This window comes from Xiphophorus couchianus, chromosome 3, assembly GCF_001444195.1.
Source record: "Xiphophorus couchianus chromosome 3, X_couchianus-1.0, whole genome shotgun sequence".
In the NCBI taxonomy this organism is placed as follows: domain Eukaryota; kingdom Metazoa; phylum Chordata; class Actinopteri; order Cyprinodontiformes; family Poeciliidae; genus Xiphophorus; species Xiphophorus couchianus.
The window spans coordinates 16,603,283-16,623,135 of NC_040230.1; the positions used below are offsets into that span (position 1 = coordinate 16,603,283).

At 34.4% G+C, this 19,853-nt stretch overlaps 1 protein-coding gene across 1 annotated transcript; it reads left to right on the plus strand.

Annotated features, from left to right (window-relative positions):
• The first annotated feature begins 512 nt into the window (after positions 1-512).
• Positions 513-19,793, plus strand: LOC114141802 (diacylglycerol O-acyltransferase 1-like). The gene is made up of 17 exons (XM_028012632.1): positions 513-1,268; positions 3,434-3,521; positions 4,490-4,530; positions 5,035-5,120; positions 9,524-9,576; positions 10,053-10,158; positions 13,257-13,385; positions 14,405-14,473; positions 14,569-14,672; positions 15,164-15,202; positions 15,428-15,469; positions 15,551-15,595; positions 15,764-15,876; positions 17,034-17,099; positions 17,386-17,473; positions 17,613-17,675; positions 18,916-19,793. Exons 1-17 carry the CDS (start codon positions 1,033-1,035, stop codon positions 19,063-19,065), a joined length of 1,518 nt encoding a protein of 505 aa, XP_027868433.1. The 5' UTR covers positions 513-1,032; the 3' UTR covers positions 19,066-19,793.
• The last annotated feature ends 60 nt before the right edge of the window (positions 19,794-19,853 follow it).

The window sequence follows — 19,853 nt, forward strand, 5'->3', positions numbered from 1 at the left end:
TTGATAGTATCACACTGTCCAGATAAAGTTGAGTGCTTATCACACATCTAAGTGTTTTAAAGAAAAAGAAGCACATATTTTAATATTGGCTACAAAAATAACACCCCCCATCACAGCCACAGTAAATGAATGCTGCAGAGTTAACTGTGGCCAAAATTATTATCTAACGGGGCTTTAAAAAAAACAAATCTTTGTATGTATCATTATCATTATTAATTATTATTATTATTATTATTATTATTATTATTATTATTATTATTACAAAGAATCTCATTGCATGTAAATTTCTACATGTGACCAGAAAAAGAAAGGAGGCTTGTATATCTAAAGGTTTTTATGTTATTTTTCTTAAATACTTGGAGATCATTTGATAAGAAATATGTCCAATAGTCACCAAACAGTTACATTCAAAACAGTGCGATTTTCTGACAACACAAATGAGTAAGATAGTTTCAGACAGGAAGTGATGTCCATGTGGTGTAGGAAGTAAAACATGTAAAGGCAGCAGATCGACGCGGTTGTTTTACTGTTGGGTTTGCAAGCCGCCTCGACGCTCTATCTTTTACTTCATGACATTTTTAAGATGGACGTAAGATAATAAACAGGAAACTTTATCTTACACATTCAACTTGCATTCCGTGATCTAAATAACATTCCCTAGCTTTTTTTCCCATTATGTTTGTTCCATCGCTGAAACTCGTCTCCACTTGCTATTTATGAAATGAGTGATAGCCCCGGGATGTGACTCACCTGTTGGTTACAATTTTCACTAGTCAAACGAGTCCAAACTGCTGGACTGGTTTCACCGAAGTAACCATACTTACGTGGCTTCATGAATCCACTCCCACTTCAAAGTCAACTCTGGAAATCTGAGTCCCGGGTGGATTGTGTAGTTCACTTCCTCCTTTAATACTGAAGCACTGCAGGCTGAATGTTACTGAATCAACAAGCGCCGTATGCCCCCGAGCAGTGAGTCGAAAAGGGGGGGAGTAGTACACAGTAAAAGTTTTACTAGTTTTAATTCGGGTCATTATGAGTGACTTGAATGTAAATGGGGCTCTGACTCGCAGAAGAAGGGCGACTCTTATAGAAGGGCGAGCTGCGAGGGTGCAGGCGGGGAACGGGGATTCTGCAACGGGGACGGCCAGCTTAGTGGACGGGGACTTCAGCCTCCACGATGGACAGAGGATACTGGAGTGTTCCCTGGAGCGGTCCGCTGCAAAGAGCGAGAAAAAGAAACTCAGGGGTGAAGTTGGTGACCGACTGAGGTGAGAGAGACCACCTTAGAAAGAGCTGGACGTTTTTAGGCGTTTGTTTTTAACCCTTAACCACAGAGGATGCAATAGGTACTTCTGCAGAGAAAAGTTTGCTTCATAAATGTTGGAAGTAACCTCAAATGTTATGGTTGTCCAGCAGAAGTGAGAATAAGTGGGCCTGGGTGGTCTGATCGACTTAAACACGCCCTGTTAGCTCTCTCTTGACATGCACTTATTATTCATTCAGTGATACTTTTGTCGTAAAGCTCCTATGAGGTTTATTTTGTATAAGAAACTAATAAAAATCCACGTAAATCGCATAACAAAAAGTAAACCTGCCTGTCTACAGCAACTTTGTTTCTCTCATAGCTCATTAAACGTGGACTAATTCCGTCACACCAGGCCACGTGACATAACACCGTTTTCAAAAACAACTTGACTAAATCCTTATCTTTATACTGCTTTACAATTTTCTAAATGGTGAATTGATGAAATCTTCATTGTTAATTTTATTTAAATACCACTCCCTTAAAGAATGGGACAGAAGTTGCTTGTGTCATTCATTGTGCAACACTAATGTGTTTTGTGAGTGACTAGTCTTGTTTGGCACCTGCTGTTGTAAGATAACCAGAATATGGTTTGATGTGGTAAAGCTAAAGTGAGGAATCCCTTGTCTGAAATTGAATTAGGTCATATTTTATTTTGAAATATGACCAAATAATTCTTAATTATGCACATTATAGAGGTATAAACCAGAGGTCCTCAAATCCAGGCCTGTAAGGTTCGTGTCCTGCAACCTTTAGATGTGTCTCTGCTTCAACACCGAGTCAAATACGGAGATCATTATTAGCACTATGGAGAACTTGACTACATACTGAGAAGGAAATTTAGCCGATTGATTCTGGTGTGTTGGACAAAAACTGCAGGACACGTACATGGATTTGAAGACACCTGGTCTAGACTTTGATTAGGCCATTCTAACACATGGATAAGCTTTGATCAAATTCAATAATTTGTTGCTCTTGCTTATGTGGTTGTTGTCCTTCTGGACTGGGGACAGTCTCAAGTCTTTTGGAGCCTCAAACATGTTGCGTTTTAGCCTTGTCCTGTAGTCTGATCATTTTTCTTCTCCGCACTGAATAAATACATCCCCACAACATGATTTTGCCCACACCATGTTTCTCTGTGGGGTTATAGTGTTCTGGGTAATGTGCAGGTGCAGTGTTTGCTGTGTCTACTACACAGGTTGTGGCAAAATGGATGTTCGATTTCTCTAATTCTCCATTCATATAAGGACCCATTTCATAAATCAGGAAATCACTGAAAAGTTAATTTAGTTCAGTAACTCAATTCACTAAATATATAAATTATAATACTCATATATTGATGTTTTCAAGCATTTAATTTAGTTAATTGTGCTTTTTTGTGTACAGCTAATAAAAACACAACATTAAGTATTAGAATATTACATCTGACCAATAAAAAAAGCAGAAATGTTGGCTTAATGAAAAACATGTAATATCTGCTTGAAGCCTATTTGAATATGTATCTTAATGTATTAAACATTATTATTTTTTTGCCTGACCTTTCAGTTTCTGTACTTTTGAAAGAGGTTCATAGAATTTATTTCATTGTCTGATTTTAGTTTTTTTTTGTTTTGTTTTTTATAGAAACTTTTAAATGCAGCATTTGCTGGCAGTAGTTCCAGAAGTGATAGGTACACAAAACAGTTTTTCAATATTTTTGTGCTTCCTTTCTGTTATTATTTTCCTTTTTATTTTTTCAACATTTATTGCTGATATATTTTATGCAGTGATTAATGCTGACTTTTGAAATACTCAATCTGTAAAATGTGTTTTTAATTCCATAATGTGACGCAGTAAACTAACTAATTGCACATTTTTCATTATGCAATTTATTAGAATCAGGTTTGTAGCAAAAGACTTATGCAGCGCAGTACTTTTAAATTATTACATGTTGCCTGTGGTTCTTGTTGGGTTCATTATTCTGCTCTCTACCAAATTTGCCTGCACATCTGAGTATGTAATGTAATGAGACACAAATGTCTCTTCTTCTCTTTAGTAATCAAACTTTGAAACACATTTTAATTTTAATCTAGAGTCAGATGGATTTAAATTGCTCTTCTGCTCATCATTTTATTTGTTTGGTTGCTGTAGCTGTCACAAGGCACAAGAGTCTCTTTTGAGTTCTGCCAGCGGTTATAGGAACTACAGAGGAGTAATCAACTGGTGTGTGGTGATGCTGGTAAGTTTTTTTCGTCTTTCCTCAAGTACTTGACACATACTACATTTAATATATTTCATGGATACTGCTACCACTTTTTACTGCTTATGAAATTATTGTGTCAGCTCATACATCAATTTTAGGTGCTAACATTTTCTAAATTTATAACCAATGAGTTTTCAGTTGGTGCTAAAAATGATATTTCAAACAATTGATGGTCAGCTGTTGTCTCAGATCTCAAAATTATCAGCTTCACTTTACTGAAGAATGTGAACTTATATTTCTACCCAATCAGTTGTTAATTATTTTCTCTTTAGTCAGATGATATAACAGTTGTTTCCATTAACATTTAAATTATACCTGAGTCTGTTTTTTGTAAAATCTGCTTTAATATTAGCTTTTAATAGGACTACAGTACATAGATCAGATGAAATTATTAGAAAAGGTAACATCAACAACATAAAAATGTACTTCACAATATTTGAAACTAGACTTGATTATAATATTGAATAGAGAAAATATGCATTACAAAAATGATATTAAAGCAGCAAATTTCTTTTCTGTCCTTATTGATTGCCAGGTCAATATATGATACAGATACATTTGTGTTTCTTTCAGTTAATTGAATATATTAAAGCTAGAATCTCTAACCATTTTCATCTATTGTCATTTTGATTTAATACAAAATCAGAAAAAGGTTCAGGGCATATGCTAATAAGAATAATTTCATGCTGAGTGTATGTGTACTGCCTCTGTCAAAGAACTTGCTGCACATTTTTGTTCTTCTTTATGAGTTGTAGTGCTAAGAAAAACAAATGATATTGAACTAGCCACAGTGGAATGAGTAAGTCAGATCAGAAAACCAGTTTCAGGAAGGAAAAGCCTCACAGGTTTTTCTCTGTATTTGTAATCTGTATAACTGCGAAACAATTTGAAACTGTGACAATGTTTTTTTTTTTTTTTTCCTGATGTTCTGTGTTTTGCTACAGGTCCTGAGTAATGCTCGTCTCTTTTTAGAAAACATTTTAAAGTGAGTATGTTTAAAAAAACTATAAAATAACTTTTAAAGTTGTTTAAGAGTTATTTAAACAACTCTTTTGTTGTGTTTTTATCCGATGGAACGATGATTTTTATGTAACTATAGTCTCATAAATTTCATGTGAACAACTACTTGTTATATACTTGTTTTTATATATCTTTAAATATTTTTGTTGCTCTTTAAACAAGATGCTTTTCACTCTGGAAGTACAGATATATTTATTATAATAATTAAAACAATTGAGGGTCAGTTTTGGGCCATGAACCTTTACCTGTTAACTCATTAACAAAACTCACTGGAGCTCTGAATTCACCGTTGCTATCAGAAGTGGAATCATTTGGTGTTTTTAAAGTCAGTGCTTCAAACTCTCAATACAGGAATTATTTAAAGTACTTAATTATTTAAAGCTCTCAATTTTAATAGTTTAAATAATGTATGTTCTTCACAGTAATGGAGACATTGTTATTTCAAACATTTCTTTGCATATTCTTCCAGGTATGGTATTCTTGTAGACCCCATTCAAGTGATTTCCTTGTTTCTGAATGACCCCTACAACTGGCCTGCAGCGTGCTTGTTGATTGGTAGGTAAAAATTTAATATTATTGTTTACCAGTATTGGTAAACAATACCAATTGTATTGTTTACAATATAATTGTAAAACAATTGTTTTAAACAACTTCAAAAAGTAATGCATTTTGTTTGGTAATCTTTTTGTGCATTTAATATTGTTGAAAAACAAAGAATAGTTTCTGGCAGGTTCACAAAATATGCAAAATACATTTTCTAAGTATGTCACTGTTTGAAAACTAAATTAAGACTAATGTGTCTGTGCTGGGAAACAAGCTCCAGATGCTGGTTTTGTATTTCAAGATTTTGTATGTGAGTCTTAAGTCACCAGACCAATAGGTGGCTTGAAAGGAGTAGTTTGTTGAACGTCTGACATTATGAAGGTGAAAAATCTTCTGAGGGATTTCCTACAGAAAGATTTGTTGTGTTTTGGCACCATATTTGAAATGACTGTTAGTCGTAGACACAATCTCTGAAGGATTTGGTGAACTCTTTCAGGTCACCATAGCTGAGAAAATGCTCATCACACAGGTCTGTTGATCAAGTGGATGATGAATGCATGAGTTAACCTCAACAACAATAGGTGAATTATGATTCTTCACCAAACATAAAAAGAGAGAGACTTCTGCTAGACGAACACAGCAAAGTTTTTTTTATGCAAAATTACATGTCTGAGCTTTTGTTGACTATGGTAATTAGAGACAAAGAGAGTTGATGATTCAATCATTCAGGAGTAAAAGGAGGAATTTAACACTAGATTTACTGCATTGCAGTTTATTAATGAGTTTTAGTGGCCAGTAGTCCTTGCATGTAATTAAATTAAACAAAATGCATTTTTTAAATTCTGCTGGTAATAATACCCATGTTTTTTATTTATGTAGGCCACTGACACATTTCTTGCCCAACTAGACATGAACAGTTTTGTACTTAAAGAAAAAAACAAGTAGTTTTTTTGACTGAGGTATGAAGAACCATAGTTATGGTTGGAGGAGGCACCTAATAAGATGACTATTATTCCTTAATCCAGTCAGGCGATGTTGGATTCCTAAGCATGGGAACTTTGCTGCATACCTCCCCTCTTCTCTGTCTTACAATTGTAAGAGCCACTGGCATTACAAAGATCTATGAAAAGATCTATCTTTCTTTAATAATGACTTTTTATTCTTGCTGTCTTTTAAATCTGTGTATGTGTCGCTAATGACGTCATTTCAACCACCTTATAAACTGAGTTTTGAAGGAAATGATTACCAGTGAATGAAAAGCAAACATGCACAGCTTGTAGTGTCACCCAAGACACAGGAGGCACATAAGCTTTTAAGATAAAGCAAAACAGACTAGAAAAGAAAAGAAAAAAACATGAGTATAGCAAATCTAACTAATGTAGCTAAGGGACCAAGAAGGGCTTTTAAGAGTCTGTTGCAGGTTTGTTGTATTGATTACTAATGTATATAATTGGAAAACTATCCTATCAAACTTCCAAGACCAATTAGTGGTCATTTATAATGATTCAGTGGTTCAACTACTGAATAAACTATGGGTGCAAAAATAATCAAACAAATTTAGACTTTACATGTAGCATGCATTATGTTTTGGTACCAAAAAACATAATGCATGTTAATTTAAGTCATTTATTTACAGTTGAGGAAAAACATATTGTATCTAAAGCACTTTTTAAAATTCCTCTCTTCCTCAAGTAGTGCAGTGAGTTCAGCCTCGTGTAGAACTTGCCTTGTTTGCAGCAGCACACAGGTGCATGCTGTGCACTGCTGCAGTTTCTTCCATATTTATCCTTATGTTACATTGCAGTGAAGGTCTGCAGCAGTGCAGCTCGCAGTGTCTCTAGTGGGACAATCACCTGCCCTATATACTAACACTGGCACTCTCCTGCAGAGAAAGGGGGGAGGGAGCTGGGTGGTGAGCAACAGAGACAGGAGAGGAGAGGTAAGAGTGGAGTAAGGGAAGTGTTTAATGGAAGATTAAATTAAGTGAGCGAAGATGTATGGAGGGCTGTGAAAAAGGAAAAGGGTTGGAGATGGAAAAAGAAGAGGTAAAATTCTGCATCAAGACAGGGAAAGAGCTTGAAGAGAAGAGAAAATAGATGGAGTTAAGGCAAATGACTGCAGAGACGGCGGGTAAAGAGACAGGTGAGAATTGGAGTTTCTTAACAGTGGCATGGACAGGAGCAGAGCTCATTCCCCCACAGGGACACCGAGAGTCACTGCAGAAGCTTACACACACATTTTAACTCTCAAATGATGGTGCCTGCCAGCAAAATGGATAAAGTTTGCAAGGCCAGCCTTAAAAAGTTTTACATGTAAGGAAGTGGCTTATTAGGCGTATCAGCTTTTTTCATTGCTCTGCAAATGTGGTGCTCTGAAAATGCCACATCCAACAGGTTTTACATGTAGGAGCTAGACAAGTTATTACAGTTAGAGACTTAAATATTTCACTTCAATTTTAGGTGTCTAGCAGTAATTTGTGTTGTGTTTTTTGGGGGCAAAAGATTATGTAGCAGTATTTTTATTTGGCTTCAAACAAAATCCCGTTACAAGCTTTATTTGTGTTATTTTATTACATTGTCATTGTACACAATGTTAAAAAATGTGATGTAATAATCCTGTTTTATGTAACCTCATATTATTTAAATGTGCTTTAATTACATTTCTTAACATTGGTGTATTAGAATAATTCTTTATTGGTATTATTTGATCAGTCAGTTCAATCAATTTCCAGAGAAAGATTTAAGCCTAACATAAAGTGAGGCATTTACTAAAGACAAACTGATCTAACTTCTTTCATAACAAAAGTAATTACTGATATTTACTTTTGTTTACTTACATAACAAAAGTAAATATCAAAATACGTTAATGAACTTTAATATTTACTTTTGTTATGTAAGTAAGTAACGTACTTTGATATTTAATTTCAAGTTCAAAAGTTCTTTATTTTTCATTCACTCAATTTAATATTCTGCTAAACACTTCCTTCAGGCACCTGTTTTTTTTAAAGGGATCAAATACAAAGCTTTCAAACGCATATATAGAAACATTACAGTACATCATATACAAATTGTGCCATAAAAGGTAATAAAGGTCCCGAAGATAAACTAGAATAGTTTCCAGCATTAACATTTACAGTATATCATTAAGTTTAGACCAAATTAATAAATATATTGTATAAAATTTTCATCAGAAGCTCTCTTAATAGCTTGCTCTGTATTTTGGCCATTCTTTCAACCAGAACTGGTGTAACTGAGACAGCCAATGCTTGTCTGAACTGAACTGAAATCAGGGCTTTGTGTAGGCCACTCAAAAACTTTGACCAATGTTCTTAAACACTTTTGGTCGTATGCTTATGGTCACTGTCTGTTTGGAAGACCAATTCACACAAAATTTTCAACTTCTTGGCTGCTGTGGTAAGGTGTTACATCTATACTTCTTCATATTGTAATTTCCTCATGATACTTCCACCTCTGTACTTCAGAATGTAAAGATGCTTGTTGTGATTAAGTCTGCTTTCTCTAATCTGTCGTGCATTTCTTCAATGACCCCTCAAGGATTCAACATGTTGTTTGAGTGAGATCTTTTTTCAGCTCCAGATGGCACTACAAAAATATGTTATCATTCCATGACTAGGCTTGCTACAATCAACTGTCATTTGTATAATGGCAGCTACTCAGGATCGTTCTTAACATGATTGGATAATTGTCATTACTGATTGGATCCACCTGTATATCAGGCACTTCTCAGGGAGGCATTTGTTTGCTTTCTTCTTTTATAGAGGTGATCTGAGCTCAATGTGCATATTTTGCTTAGAACCAGCACATAGTTTTTTATTAAAAAGTAACAAAAGCTTTTAGGCCTTATATTAATGATTATGCTACAGATTGGTCTGTTTAATTATGATGGTGTAGAAATTAACTGAGAGAGATAAATCACTAATTGCAAATAATTGTGTGAAAATTAATCATGTACCAAAACAATTATGGCTGCTTTTTGTGTTGGTTTGCAAAAAAAGTAGCTTATTTCTTTCTGCTAATGTGCAAAACCGAGTGTCTTTGCTTTCTGGGTTTTAAGCATAAAGGTGTAAATAGTAATGAAGTGGGTCTTCGACCTTTGACACTTATTTTAGTTTGTCTGTTAGAAAACTGCATGATGAATCCTTGATGCACAGGGATTTAAACAACCATCCATCGCTCCCTGCTGGTTAAAATTATAGTCTGTGTCTCTAACAACAGTGTCTTTTTTTTGTGAATTTGATTTAGTTATTCAGGATTTGAATTAGTCTTTTAAAAAGTTTTCAGTACAATATGTTACAGAAACAGTTCCAGACATTAAAAAAACAAAACAACTTCTGTTTATTTTAAACCAATATACTAAGTGGGTCTTAACTGCATTGTTTTCTCAATGTGTTTCAGTGTCCAATGTGTTTATTCTTGTGGCTCTCTACACTGAAAGGCAGCTGTCGAAGGTGAGCAGAGAAACTATACACTTCTGAACATTGCAGTTTTGTTTATTTTAATGGAAATATGGAAGTTAGAGCTTTCCTATTCTGCAGAAAAAATATTAAGACAAGCTTGCTGACTAGCCGAGCTCCCTAGCTGCATCTGCACATGTTAAATGGCAAACTGTAAAAACAAATCATTTTTCACCATCTGCATTCAGTTCACTTTCTTGGTTGAGTTAGGCTCTGCCTGTTTGGTATTATTGTGGAATATTTTCAGTTTTTCACTCTCAAAAAACTAAGTAGGCCAGCATTTTCACAAATGTTAACAGTTCAAAAGTTTAAAATATTCAATTTTACCTCCCAATATCAAGGCTGTGACAAAAAGTTAAAAGTTTAAAGCAGTTTTTTTATGTAGCAGTGCGTAGAAATTTGGCAATAATTTGGCCATTTTAAGATTTGATGTAAAAGTGCTTAAATTTATCTTTTTCTTGTTTAACCAGGGTTCATTTAGTGAATTTACTGGATTTCTGGTCCACTGCATTAATTTATCAATCTTGCTAACATTTCCTGCTGCTGTGGTGCTGTGGGTTCCCTCTATGACGTCAGGTAAATGTCTCTTACTACTATCTAACAAAGACAAATGATCTTAAACAAAAAAAAATTTGTTATCCAGTTTTTTAGATAGGTAAGCAAAACTATATTCTATCCCTACAAAGAACTGCTTAACATTGATGGTCTGTTAAAAGGTATTTCCCAGAACAAGTCATAATTGTAGTCGGTCAGCAGCAGTAATGAACCAGTTGGTCATACCTGGATTGTTTCCAGTTGGCTGTAAAGACAAGAGCAGGTCAAGAGGAGATAGAGGAAAGGAAATGAAATGAAAAGAGAGAACAGATGAGAAGAGAACATGAGAGTTGCCAAAGGGGGCGTGGCTTGTAGCGTAAGGTCATCCAAGGGTCTCTTTATTATGTCTTAATCAGGCAGCTTGACATCAACAATGGCTGTTTTCCATAAACCATGCAATATACCAATGGTATATTTGTATATACCATTGGTATATTGCATATATACAGAATATATGAACACTATATACAGAATATATTGTTCTGTATAACAGGACAGTGGACATCATGTTTTTTTTTTGTTGTTTTTTTTTAACAACTCTGTGATAACTCTGGAGTTGCCTAAAAAGAATTTGGGCACCTTTTTTACACCCCCAAACATGATGCTGCCATGCTTCTGTGCCTCGATAGTGTTCTCAGGCTTGCAAGCTTGCCCCATTTCCTCTAAATGTAGCAAAATTACGGCCAACGATTTATTTTTTAAGGGCATTGGACCACGGGACATTAGGGGTGCACTGATTGCAGTTTTCTGGCTGATCTCTGATTACCAATATTTAAAAAGCCTGACCTGCCAATTCCCAAATATAGCAAGAAAGTCACTGGGTTGGTAACAGTGGGGTGACTATTGTTGACTTCAAACGTGCAGACGTGACCTGGTGGGTGGGTCTGTCAGTCAAACCTCTCTCACGGCAGAGCAAAGAACGACAGTGGTTGATTTTTAGACCTTTGCCAAGGTTGATGAAATCAGTGGAAAAGCTCATCTTCACATGTAAATATCAGTCAATCTCCCCAAAAAAGTCATTGTCCCAGTGGGTGTTTGAAAACTGTAATGTTTTGTCTTGTTTTACCTGGATGTTGCAATATATTTTATATATGCTTGCAGAGTACAACTGTGAAAGTATTCTACTAAAGGCAAAATTGTGAAACTTGAAAAGATAAATATTTCACAGGGATTTGCACAGTTGGATTTTTTTTTCATTCCAAATGTGTAACCAATTAGACACAAACTAGAGTATGCAGTTCTGTTAGTGTTGCGTTAGTGCAAAGTTTAGTTTTCTAGATTTTGCTATTACTCTTGCAACTTTACCTGAGTTAACAAACATACTTGAACCTAAGTCTCCTTGTAAAAGCCATTTATATTTGGTCCCCCGGTAAATCATTGGTTTAAGACTTTGTCCGCTGCCACTTTGGGTGGCATTCTCTTCTGTTTTTCCTCTCATCTGTTCTCTCCCTGGGAGGTGAAGGAGCGAGGGAGTCGCTCCATCTGTCTGTAAGCTCTCATCTCTGCTGCTGCTGTGCACACAGGAAGGGCAGTGGCAGAGGGCAGGTGTGTGTGCAGACATTTGTATGTGTGTTCAGTGTGTTTTAATGTCACATTTTGGATGAGTTTAACTCCATTAACTTCGGGTTCAGTTTGATCCAATTTATTTTGTCTTCAAGTAAATGCTTGACTTTTTTTGCCTGATATTTAAGGACTTTTTGTAATTTATTGGGAGAACTAGCTAAACATAATGATCTGTTTTCAATGTCTACAGATATTGTCTTCATTAGTGTTTCTTGCAATGACATTAACCACATTTTGTATTGAAAATAAGAAATGATAAAATTGTAACACAATTATGGGATTGTTTAAAAAAAATATGACTGGTACTGTGAAAACCACTTATGGTTTGCATGACATTATTCTCACAATAACTCTAAAAGGCCAAACACGAGGTTCTTCTCACAAGGATACAAGAAGATTTTAAGGTAGCAGGAGGGTTAATACAAGCACCCCTGACTTAAAATATTAAATAGAATGAAAAATTTGAGGATACCCACTTCTCAATGTTTACATCATGACACATTATAATAGTTGCACAGATAAGAACAAATCCCCCTTATAAGTCATCCTTAATTTAAAAGATTTACTAAAACTAAGTGATAATCGGACACGATAACATTAATGAATTTATTAAAGAGCTCATGTTTATTAAGAGTGTGTGACTGGTAATTTAGTTAATGAGATATTGTTTAAAACAGGTCTTTCAACTAAATACTACTCCAATAAGATGTTAAAAAGGCACTTTTTGTTGTTTTTTTTTTACATGTAATGATGAAGTAGGCTTGATTATTGTTATTAATCTCAAAAAACACATCTATACTTGTATGTATTATTTGAAGCTTTGCTCTGAGAAGGAAAATAGAATTGGAAACCTCTCTGGTGATTTCTCTTGATTTGAGTGGGTGACTGAGAGACAAACTACTGGCTCCTCTGGGATGTTTTCCCATTCGAGCTTTGCCCCCGCTGTGTGTTCATGATCACAATCTACAGTTGCTGATTTGGACACGGTCTGACTGTTTAGAGGCCACACTGAGCCGGAGAGGCAGATGGTTAATGGATAAGATCTGCTGTGGTTTGATGCCAGGTGTAGTGCAGACCTCCTCTTCGCACTGTTGGCACAACAGGAGCGATTTTATTTGTGTTTTTCTGGTGGCATATGAGCATCTGTTTGTTCTGTGACCAGCACTGTTTCATTTTACAAAACGTATGGTGGCTATTGATAAAGCTCAAGTATAAAAACTACTCAGCAAATGTCTGTTTATCTACTTTGAAATCGATTTTGCCTTAATAACCAGTACACTCATATTGCAATCATAATAAACATGTTTTCTGTCTCCTTTATTTTTTTATTCTACCTTCATTCTCAAATGTTTTTTCCAGCTTTTGCTGATTCTTTTTTTTGCCTATTTCCTCCTACTCCCTTTATCATTTTCTTACCAAACCATGATTAGATTAAGCATATGTGTGTTCATGTTGCAACTTTTTTAGGAGGGTTACTTTGGTGTCTCACATTACTTTTTCTCTTCACTTCCTGTCAGTTGGTGGTGCGATTGCACTTGGCATTTACACAATCCTCTTCCTGAAGCTGTATTCGTATAAGGATGTGAACTTGTGGTGCAGACAGCTAAGCACCGCCAAGGCCAAGAAACTGTCCAGGTCACTGTCTTGTAAGTCATCCATATACATGCATGCTGTGCATCTTTTGGAGTCCTCAAAAGTTAGACATATAATATTATATCGATCATATATGTTATATTTCAGCCTCTTAAATGTATTTTTGTATTGTAACTCCCAATGTTGCAGTGACATCTACTGGTAAATTGTGTAACCAAAATTACAGTCATATTCATTTTAGTTACTCAGTTTACCACATTATATTGATTAGTTACACAGAGCCCGATGTTTTTAAATGTTTTTTTTACTTTATGATGATTTTTGCAATTACAGCAAATGAAAACATGACATTTATTATTAGAATATTATATCAAACCAATAAAAAAATTATAATATAGAAATTTGGGTTTAATGAAAAATATGTTCAATACCTGCTTAAAGATTGTTTTCAAAAGGTGCTTCTACTCTGACAAACTTCATTGAAATGCTTATTCTAATTTTTGAAAATGAAATAAAAAAATGTGGAATATCTTGAAAATACTCCATTATATGTACAAAGTGTAATCATATCATCAACAACATCAACATTATTAATGCAAAGAGCCATTTTTTTCCTTCTAAAAATGAATTTTGCATAAAACCACAGTTTATACTTGACTCTTTTATTATAAATCTATAGATGGTATGGGCTTAGAATATAACGGCTGTTTTTTCATAGAATGTATTGTGAGGAAGATGAAATGAGGCTGGTTTCCTATTTCTATATCTACTTAAAATTAAGCAAAATAAGCTTCTGCTAAAAACTATTTAGAAAACAAATTTTACACCAACGGGACATAAATGGATAGTAATCATCATCTTTCGACATTAGCAGACCATTGTCAAAGTTCCCCATAAAAAACGCATAAAAACCTACAGAAAATATTTTAAACTGTCTTTTCTCATTGTCTCTTAGTGAAACTGTTACTCATTTCTATTTCCTTTTATTTCCTCAACTATCATAAACCACATGGGCTCTTGAGCTAAAGATTGCAGGCCCCTGACCTGAACTCTGTCTGATTGTCTGATACAGGTCCTTCATCACAGCAATTTAAAGGAGGTGAACAGAATGTGTGTTACCCTGGCAACCTTACAATCAAAGGTAATGAAATGCACTGCACTCCAAACTATTTCAGTAATGTTTGTGTGGAATTCTTCTCTTTGCCACGTTTTCTGACCTCTCCACCAAATTTGCAGATATGTACTACTTTGTCCTTGCTCCGACTTTGTGTTATGAGCTCAACTTCCCTCGATCTCCTAAAATTCGCATTCAGTTCTTGCTAAGGAGGCTGTTTGAGATGGTGAGGAAATATTTTGCTATGTTGAGCATCTGCCCAGTGTGTTAGACAAATGTACAGTTCATATAGTCACACTATTTTAATGATGAATTGAGGTGATATTCAATACTATTACTGTAGTACATATTAAAAATAAATTGTATTTACTAGTTGGGTTTTTTTCTGTCCCTGGTTGTAGACTTTAAAAATCCTATACAGCTAATGCTTGACCAAAGACCCCAGTGTAGGGCTCCTGCTCAGATGTAAAATGTGTGGAAGCATAAAGTGTTTATTTTTATGTTTCAAGTTTTGGAAAAATAAGAGTAATTATGGTAAAACATTTGTTTTCCCAGAGTCTTTTCCATCTTTTAATTGTTTTGGTTTCTTTCCTGTATTATTGGTGCTTTACATTCTCTGTTCCTTATAGATCATCTCAGTTTTTATTTTCTTTTATTGTTGTTTAAAATAATCTATTTTTCACAAATTGGCACTGACTAAAATTTTTCTCTCTTCAGCTGTTTTTCATCCAGCTTTTAGTTTTTCTCACCCAACAGGTACAGTCTGATATTTATTACTGTTTTTTTTACTCGGAATTAAATTACAATCAAAAGCTGCATTTTTAAAAGTGTAATATCATGTCCAATATATCTGATTGAATTTATCTGATATATATATATATATATATTTAAATTAATTAAAATTCTGTTAAATATCAAACATTTTGTATTTTCAATGTACCAGAGATCTGAACAATTTATTGAAACTTTTTCTTTGTATAGTGGATGGTCCCCATCATTCAAAGCTCAATGAAGCCTCTTGAAGTAAGAAAACTAAATCATTGATTTTAACTCTCACTTTTGCTCACACTGCAAATTTTTAAGTGTGCTTTGAATCTCCACCAGGACATGGATCTGTCCCTGATGACCGAGAGACTTTTACGATTAGCTGTAAGTAAAGTAATTTCAGAAATAAATTAAGGTGGTAAAATGTTGGCTTTTGTTGTGTCCACATCTGTAAATCTCAAATATTTGCGAGATTCACAATGATCCATAAATTTTAGCATGCATGTTATTATTTTTATGTTTGCCTATGTGAGCATTTACTTTGTCTTTCAGGTCCCTAATCACTTGTTATGGCTGATGTTTTTCTACTGGTTCTTCCACTCATCTATGAATTTCACAGCCGAGCTGCTGCGCTTTGGAGACAGACGGTTTTACAATGACTGGTGGTAGGTTTATTCGTGTCTGTATATTGTTACTGAATTTTATTGATGCATGCAAGCTGTGTGTCATGGACCGGGACTCTGACTTGCTGTCGGTGCTGCAATCTGCCCGTATGTTACTGGGAAAGAATTTGCTATTTAAATGTAAAAATTAAGAGATTAATATCAATTGATGTTGAAGATGGATTAAATTATTTTCATCTGTAGGCCTGTCACAATAATCAATAAATCAATTAATCGCATCTAAATTTAATACAAACTCAATAATTTCCATTTCCATGATTTATCGCTTATCTCTTTTTTTCTCTTTTTCTTCCAAAACCGAGGTGATAAAAGTCTTCAGTTTGGTGCTTTGGTCTCATCTGGCCCTTTTTTGAAGGACAAGTTGTTGAACAAAGACTTCAAGATTTATTTTATTTGTCGTTTTGTTAATTTATTTTGGGTATCTAAAATGTCTTCCAGTTTCAGTATTAAATGTTCATTAGAATTTAAAGTTTATTGATCTTTTAGAATATGTTGTTGCATTATTATTTTGCCATTAGCATTATATTATTTAAAAATGATCTCAAAACAACAATATTATCGTATATCACAGTAACTTCTGTAACAATTTATCATCCAGCAAAATGTGTTATTGTGACAGGTCTATTCATGGTTTGCTTTTAGGAGAGCAAGACTTTGAGTTTTTACTTTTACATTTAATCTTAGCACATAAAAATAATTCCTGGCCATGGATCTCACTGATATTATAGTAAAGTTTGTTTTTATTAATAAACTGTGGTTAAACAGTAATTTTTCAGGAGACGCACCAATCAGTTTTGTGACTATACCTAATCTTTAGTGTAGAAAAGCCTAAACCTGCTGATACTAGCTTTAGTATTTTAGTCTTCTCTCCTCTGTTACAGTGTTCAGACTGAAAATAGTGGTAGTTACATAACCCAGTGAGACTTCTCTATGGTGCATTAGCTGATTGGAAAAAGATTAGAATATTTTATTTCTGAAGAGCTTGTTGTCTGTCAAACTTTGCAACTGATCAGTTCTGTTAAAAACTATTCAATCTTTCACTTAATCACAGTCTGGATTTTTCTTTTATTGCTCAGGTTTGATTCACCAATTCTAAAACCTGTTTTAGGAGATTTTAATGCTTAATTTTTTCCCTTCAGGAATTCTGAGTCAGTGACTTATTTCTGGCAAAACTGGAACATTCCTGTACACAAGTGGTGTCTACGGTAAATCACCTACACATCCAAACATATTCTTACCAATATACTGTACATTTAATCATTGGATAGACATAACAATGAAAAAAGGAGAAATGCATTTTTTTTCTAATGTTTAAATGCAATTTATCAAATAATTAAATGTATTTTCTTTTATGACTGTTTCACTTTGTAAACAGGGAATGAGTGTGTTAAAATTCTAACTTTTCACATTTATTTATTTTCAGTCAGTCGCAACAGACTAAGAATAAACTATGGCAGTATTTGTTTATCTCTGCATCTGTTCCTCTATTAGTCATTTCTACAAGCCTCTGCTGAGAAAAGGATTCAGTAAAATGGTCAGCCAGTCAGCTGTCTTCTTCCTGTCGGCGTTCTTCCATGAGGTAAGACAGTCAGTCTACATGTCTCCTTCTACTTATGCAGAATATCATGTAGCACACACAAATACAACTGCAGCATAGATGTGGTGCACATGTTCCACTATTGTTATGTTTTTGTTTCCTCCCTCGGTTCTTGCTTTAGTACCTGGTCAGTGTCCCTCTCAGGATGTTCAGGCTCTGGGCTTTCACAGGCATGATGGCACAGGTGAGAAACCAGATATAATTTACAATATAACAGTAGCCTAAAGTGATCAAATCAAATATATATATATATATATATATATATTTGTTTGTTTTGGTTTTTGTAGAACTCCCAAATTGTTAGGTTTCATTTCCAAACAAACACTTATTTTTAAAGAATTAAACAAATAAAAATAATATTCTCAATCCAGTGGCATTACTGTATTGATTTATTTAGCTATTCATTACATTACAGTAAAGTCAAGTTAATTATAATCATTTTGACTGATGCAGGAGCTTCGGTATGATTCACTCAAAGTAGAAGCATAATTTCCTTTATTCACAAGGTGGCACAATTTGCTCCATTTTTTCCATCTTCCTCACTTTCTTTTACATCATGAAAGAACAATAATAACAATCATTTATCAAGTAATATCAGGAATAGAATATTTGATGTTTGTCGTCCCCAAACACTAAGTATAGATGACTTTGTGCCACACTACTAAATAAATATAAATGTTAGCAGTCTATTTTATAGGCTTTTAAAAATTTGGTACATTGTTTAAGTGTTATTGTCACTTATAATTGCAACAAGTAAAACAAATTTATTGTGATAAATGTGTCTTATTGATTTATATAATAATTATTATTCATTGAGTTTGAGATTTTATTATACTTGGACATCAAGATAAAAGTATTTCTGATTGTTGGGAGCCAAAATCAAAGAGATTCTCCTTGGAATAATAACACAGCACTTTTTAGCAGATGTTGGACTTCAGTTCCAGTCTATTTCTGTTCTTGGCTTTAAAAGTCGGGTGAATGGTCAATATTTAAGTATTACCAGTTTACTTTTGCTTATTTTTTTCCCTTTTTTTTACAATACCAGAAACTATAGTGCTCCATTTAAAAACAAATAGTAGTTTCAAGTAGTGACTGCTGAGAATTTATTGTCAAATAAGACATTAGGAAAAGCAGAAATGATGCAGTGATTTACAAAAAGATGAAAAAGCTGAGTTAATCTGCTCTGACCTGTGAGTATCCTGAACAGTTTATTGAATAACATCTTTCCCAACCTGACTAGATCCAAATGCCTCGACAGAACCAAGGGATTTTTTAGTAATTTGACAATTGGGTTCTTTAAATTGTCTTATTCAGTTGTACTAAATAAGACTTACAATGCAGACTGCCGAAGGAAAAAACCCCCATAAAACTCTAATTGTTGGTCAGTAAAACAAAATGACCATTTATTCCTTTAAACTTCTCAGCTTCCATTAGCATGGCTTGTTGGCCGCTTCCTGCGAGGTAACTACGGAAACGCTGCAGTGTGGATGTCCATCATCATTGGCCAGCCATTTGCTGTTCTGATGTACGTCCACGACTACTATGTGATGAACTACGGCAATGGAGCAGAATAATACACACACAAACCAGTGCAGCTGCTCAGACCTTGTTTTTTCATGATCTCCTCCCTCTGACTCTCCTGCATGAACAAACACATAAACGGTACTAATACACAGCAATGAACTAATATCACAGTCTACATCTCAGGATAATCTCAGCAGGTTTTTTTTTAAATGATTATGTCATGTTTACGTAAAACATCTTATAAACTTTACAGATGACAAAAAATGTAATAATATTAAAGGAATCATGAAGTAGCACTCTTAACTACAGCAGGGCCATAGAAAAACTGCTAACTGCAGCTTTATACTCAGGTGATCGGTACTTTAGTGTCTTACTAGAATGTATGAGTAGGGGCTGAAACCTCTAGTGAATGCAGAACTTATATTTGAGTGCAAGAAGATATAATATTGTTCATATCTTTGTGATGTTAATTTGATTCTCTGGCTTTGTAATTACTGAGGAAAATATATTTCCATCTATCCATCCATTGTGAGGAGGAATGATTGTATCCGGCAGGATTCTGTTGTCTTTTTGTTTTAGGATTTTTTTTCACCAGTTGCTGTAAAATCAACAGTTCTGTAAGTACTGTTGACTGTGAGATTTGTATTATTATTTTTACCTAAAGTGCCATCTGAAAACATGTCTAGTTTATTCAAAATCATTATACGTTAATCTTTGTGGACTATTGCCAAGTGTCATATTTTGAAACAATGTCGTACGAAATAAATCTGTAAAGAAACTGGAGAGAGCATTTTATTTTAAATTGTTGTATTTTTATCCACATAGTGGTTATGTAATG

Excerpts from the sequence above, each read along its gene's own strand:
- LOC114141802 (XM_028012632.1), top strand. The coding sequence starts at position 1,033 with ATGAGTGACTTGAATGTAAATGGGGCTCTGACTCGCAGAAGAAGGGCG. Across the intron at positions 15,470-15,550 it reads GCTCAATGAAGCCTCTTGAA|GACATGGATCTGTCCCTGAT; the intron begins GTAAGAAAACTA and ends AATCTCCACCAG. Across the intron at positions 17,100-17,385 it reads GTACACAAGTGGTGTCTACG|TCATTTCTACAAGCCTCTGC; the intron begins GTAAATCACCTA and ends TTCCTCTATTAG.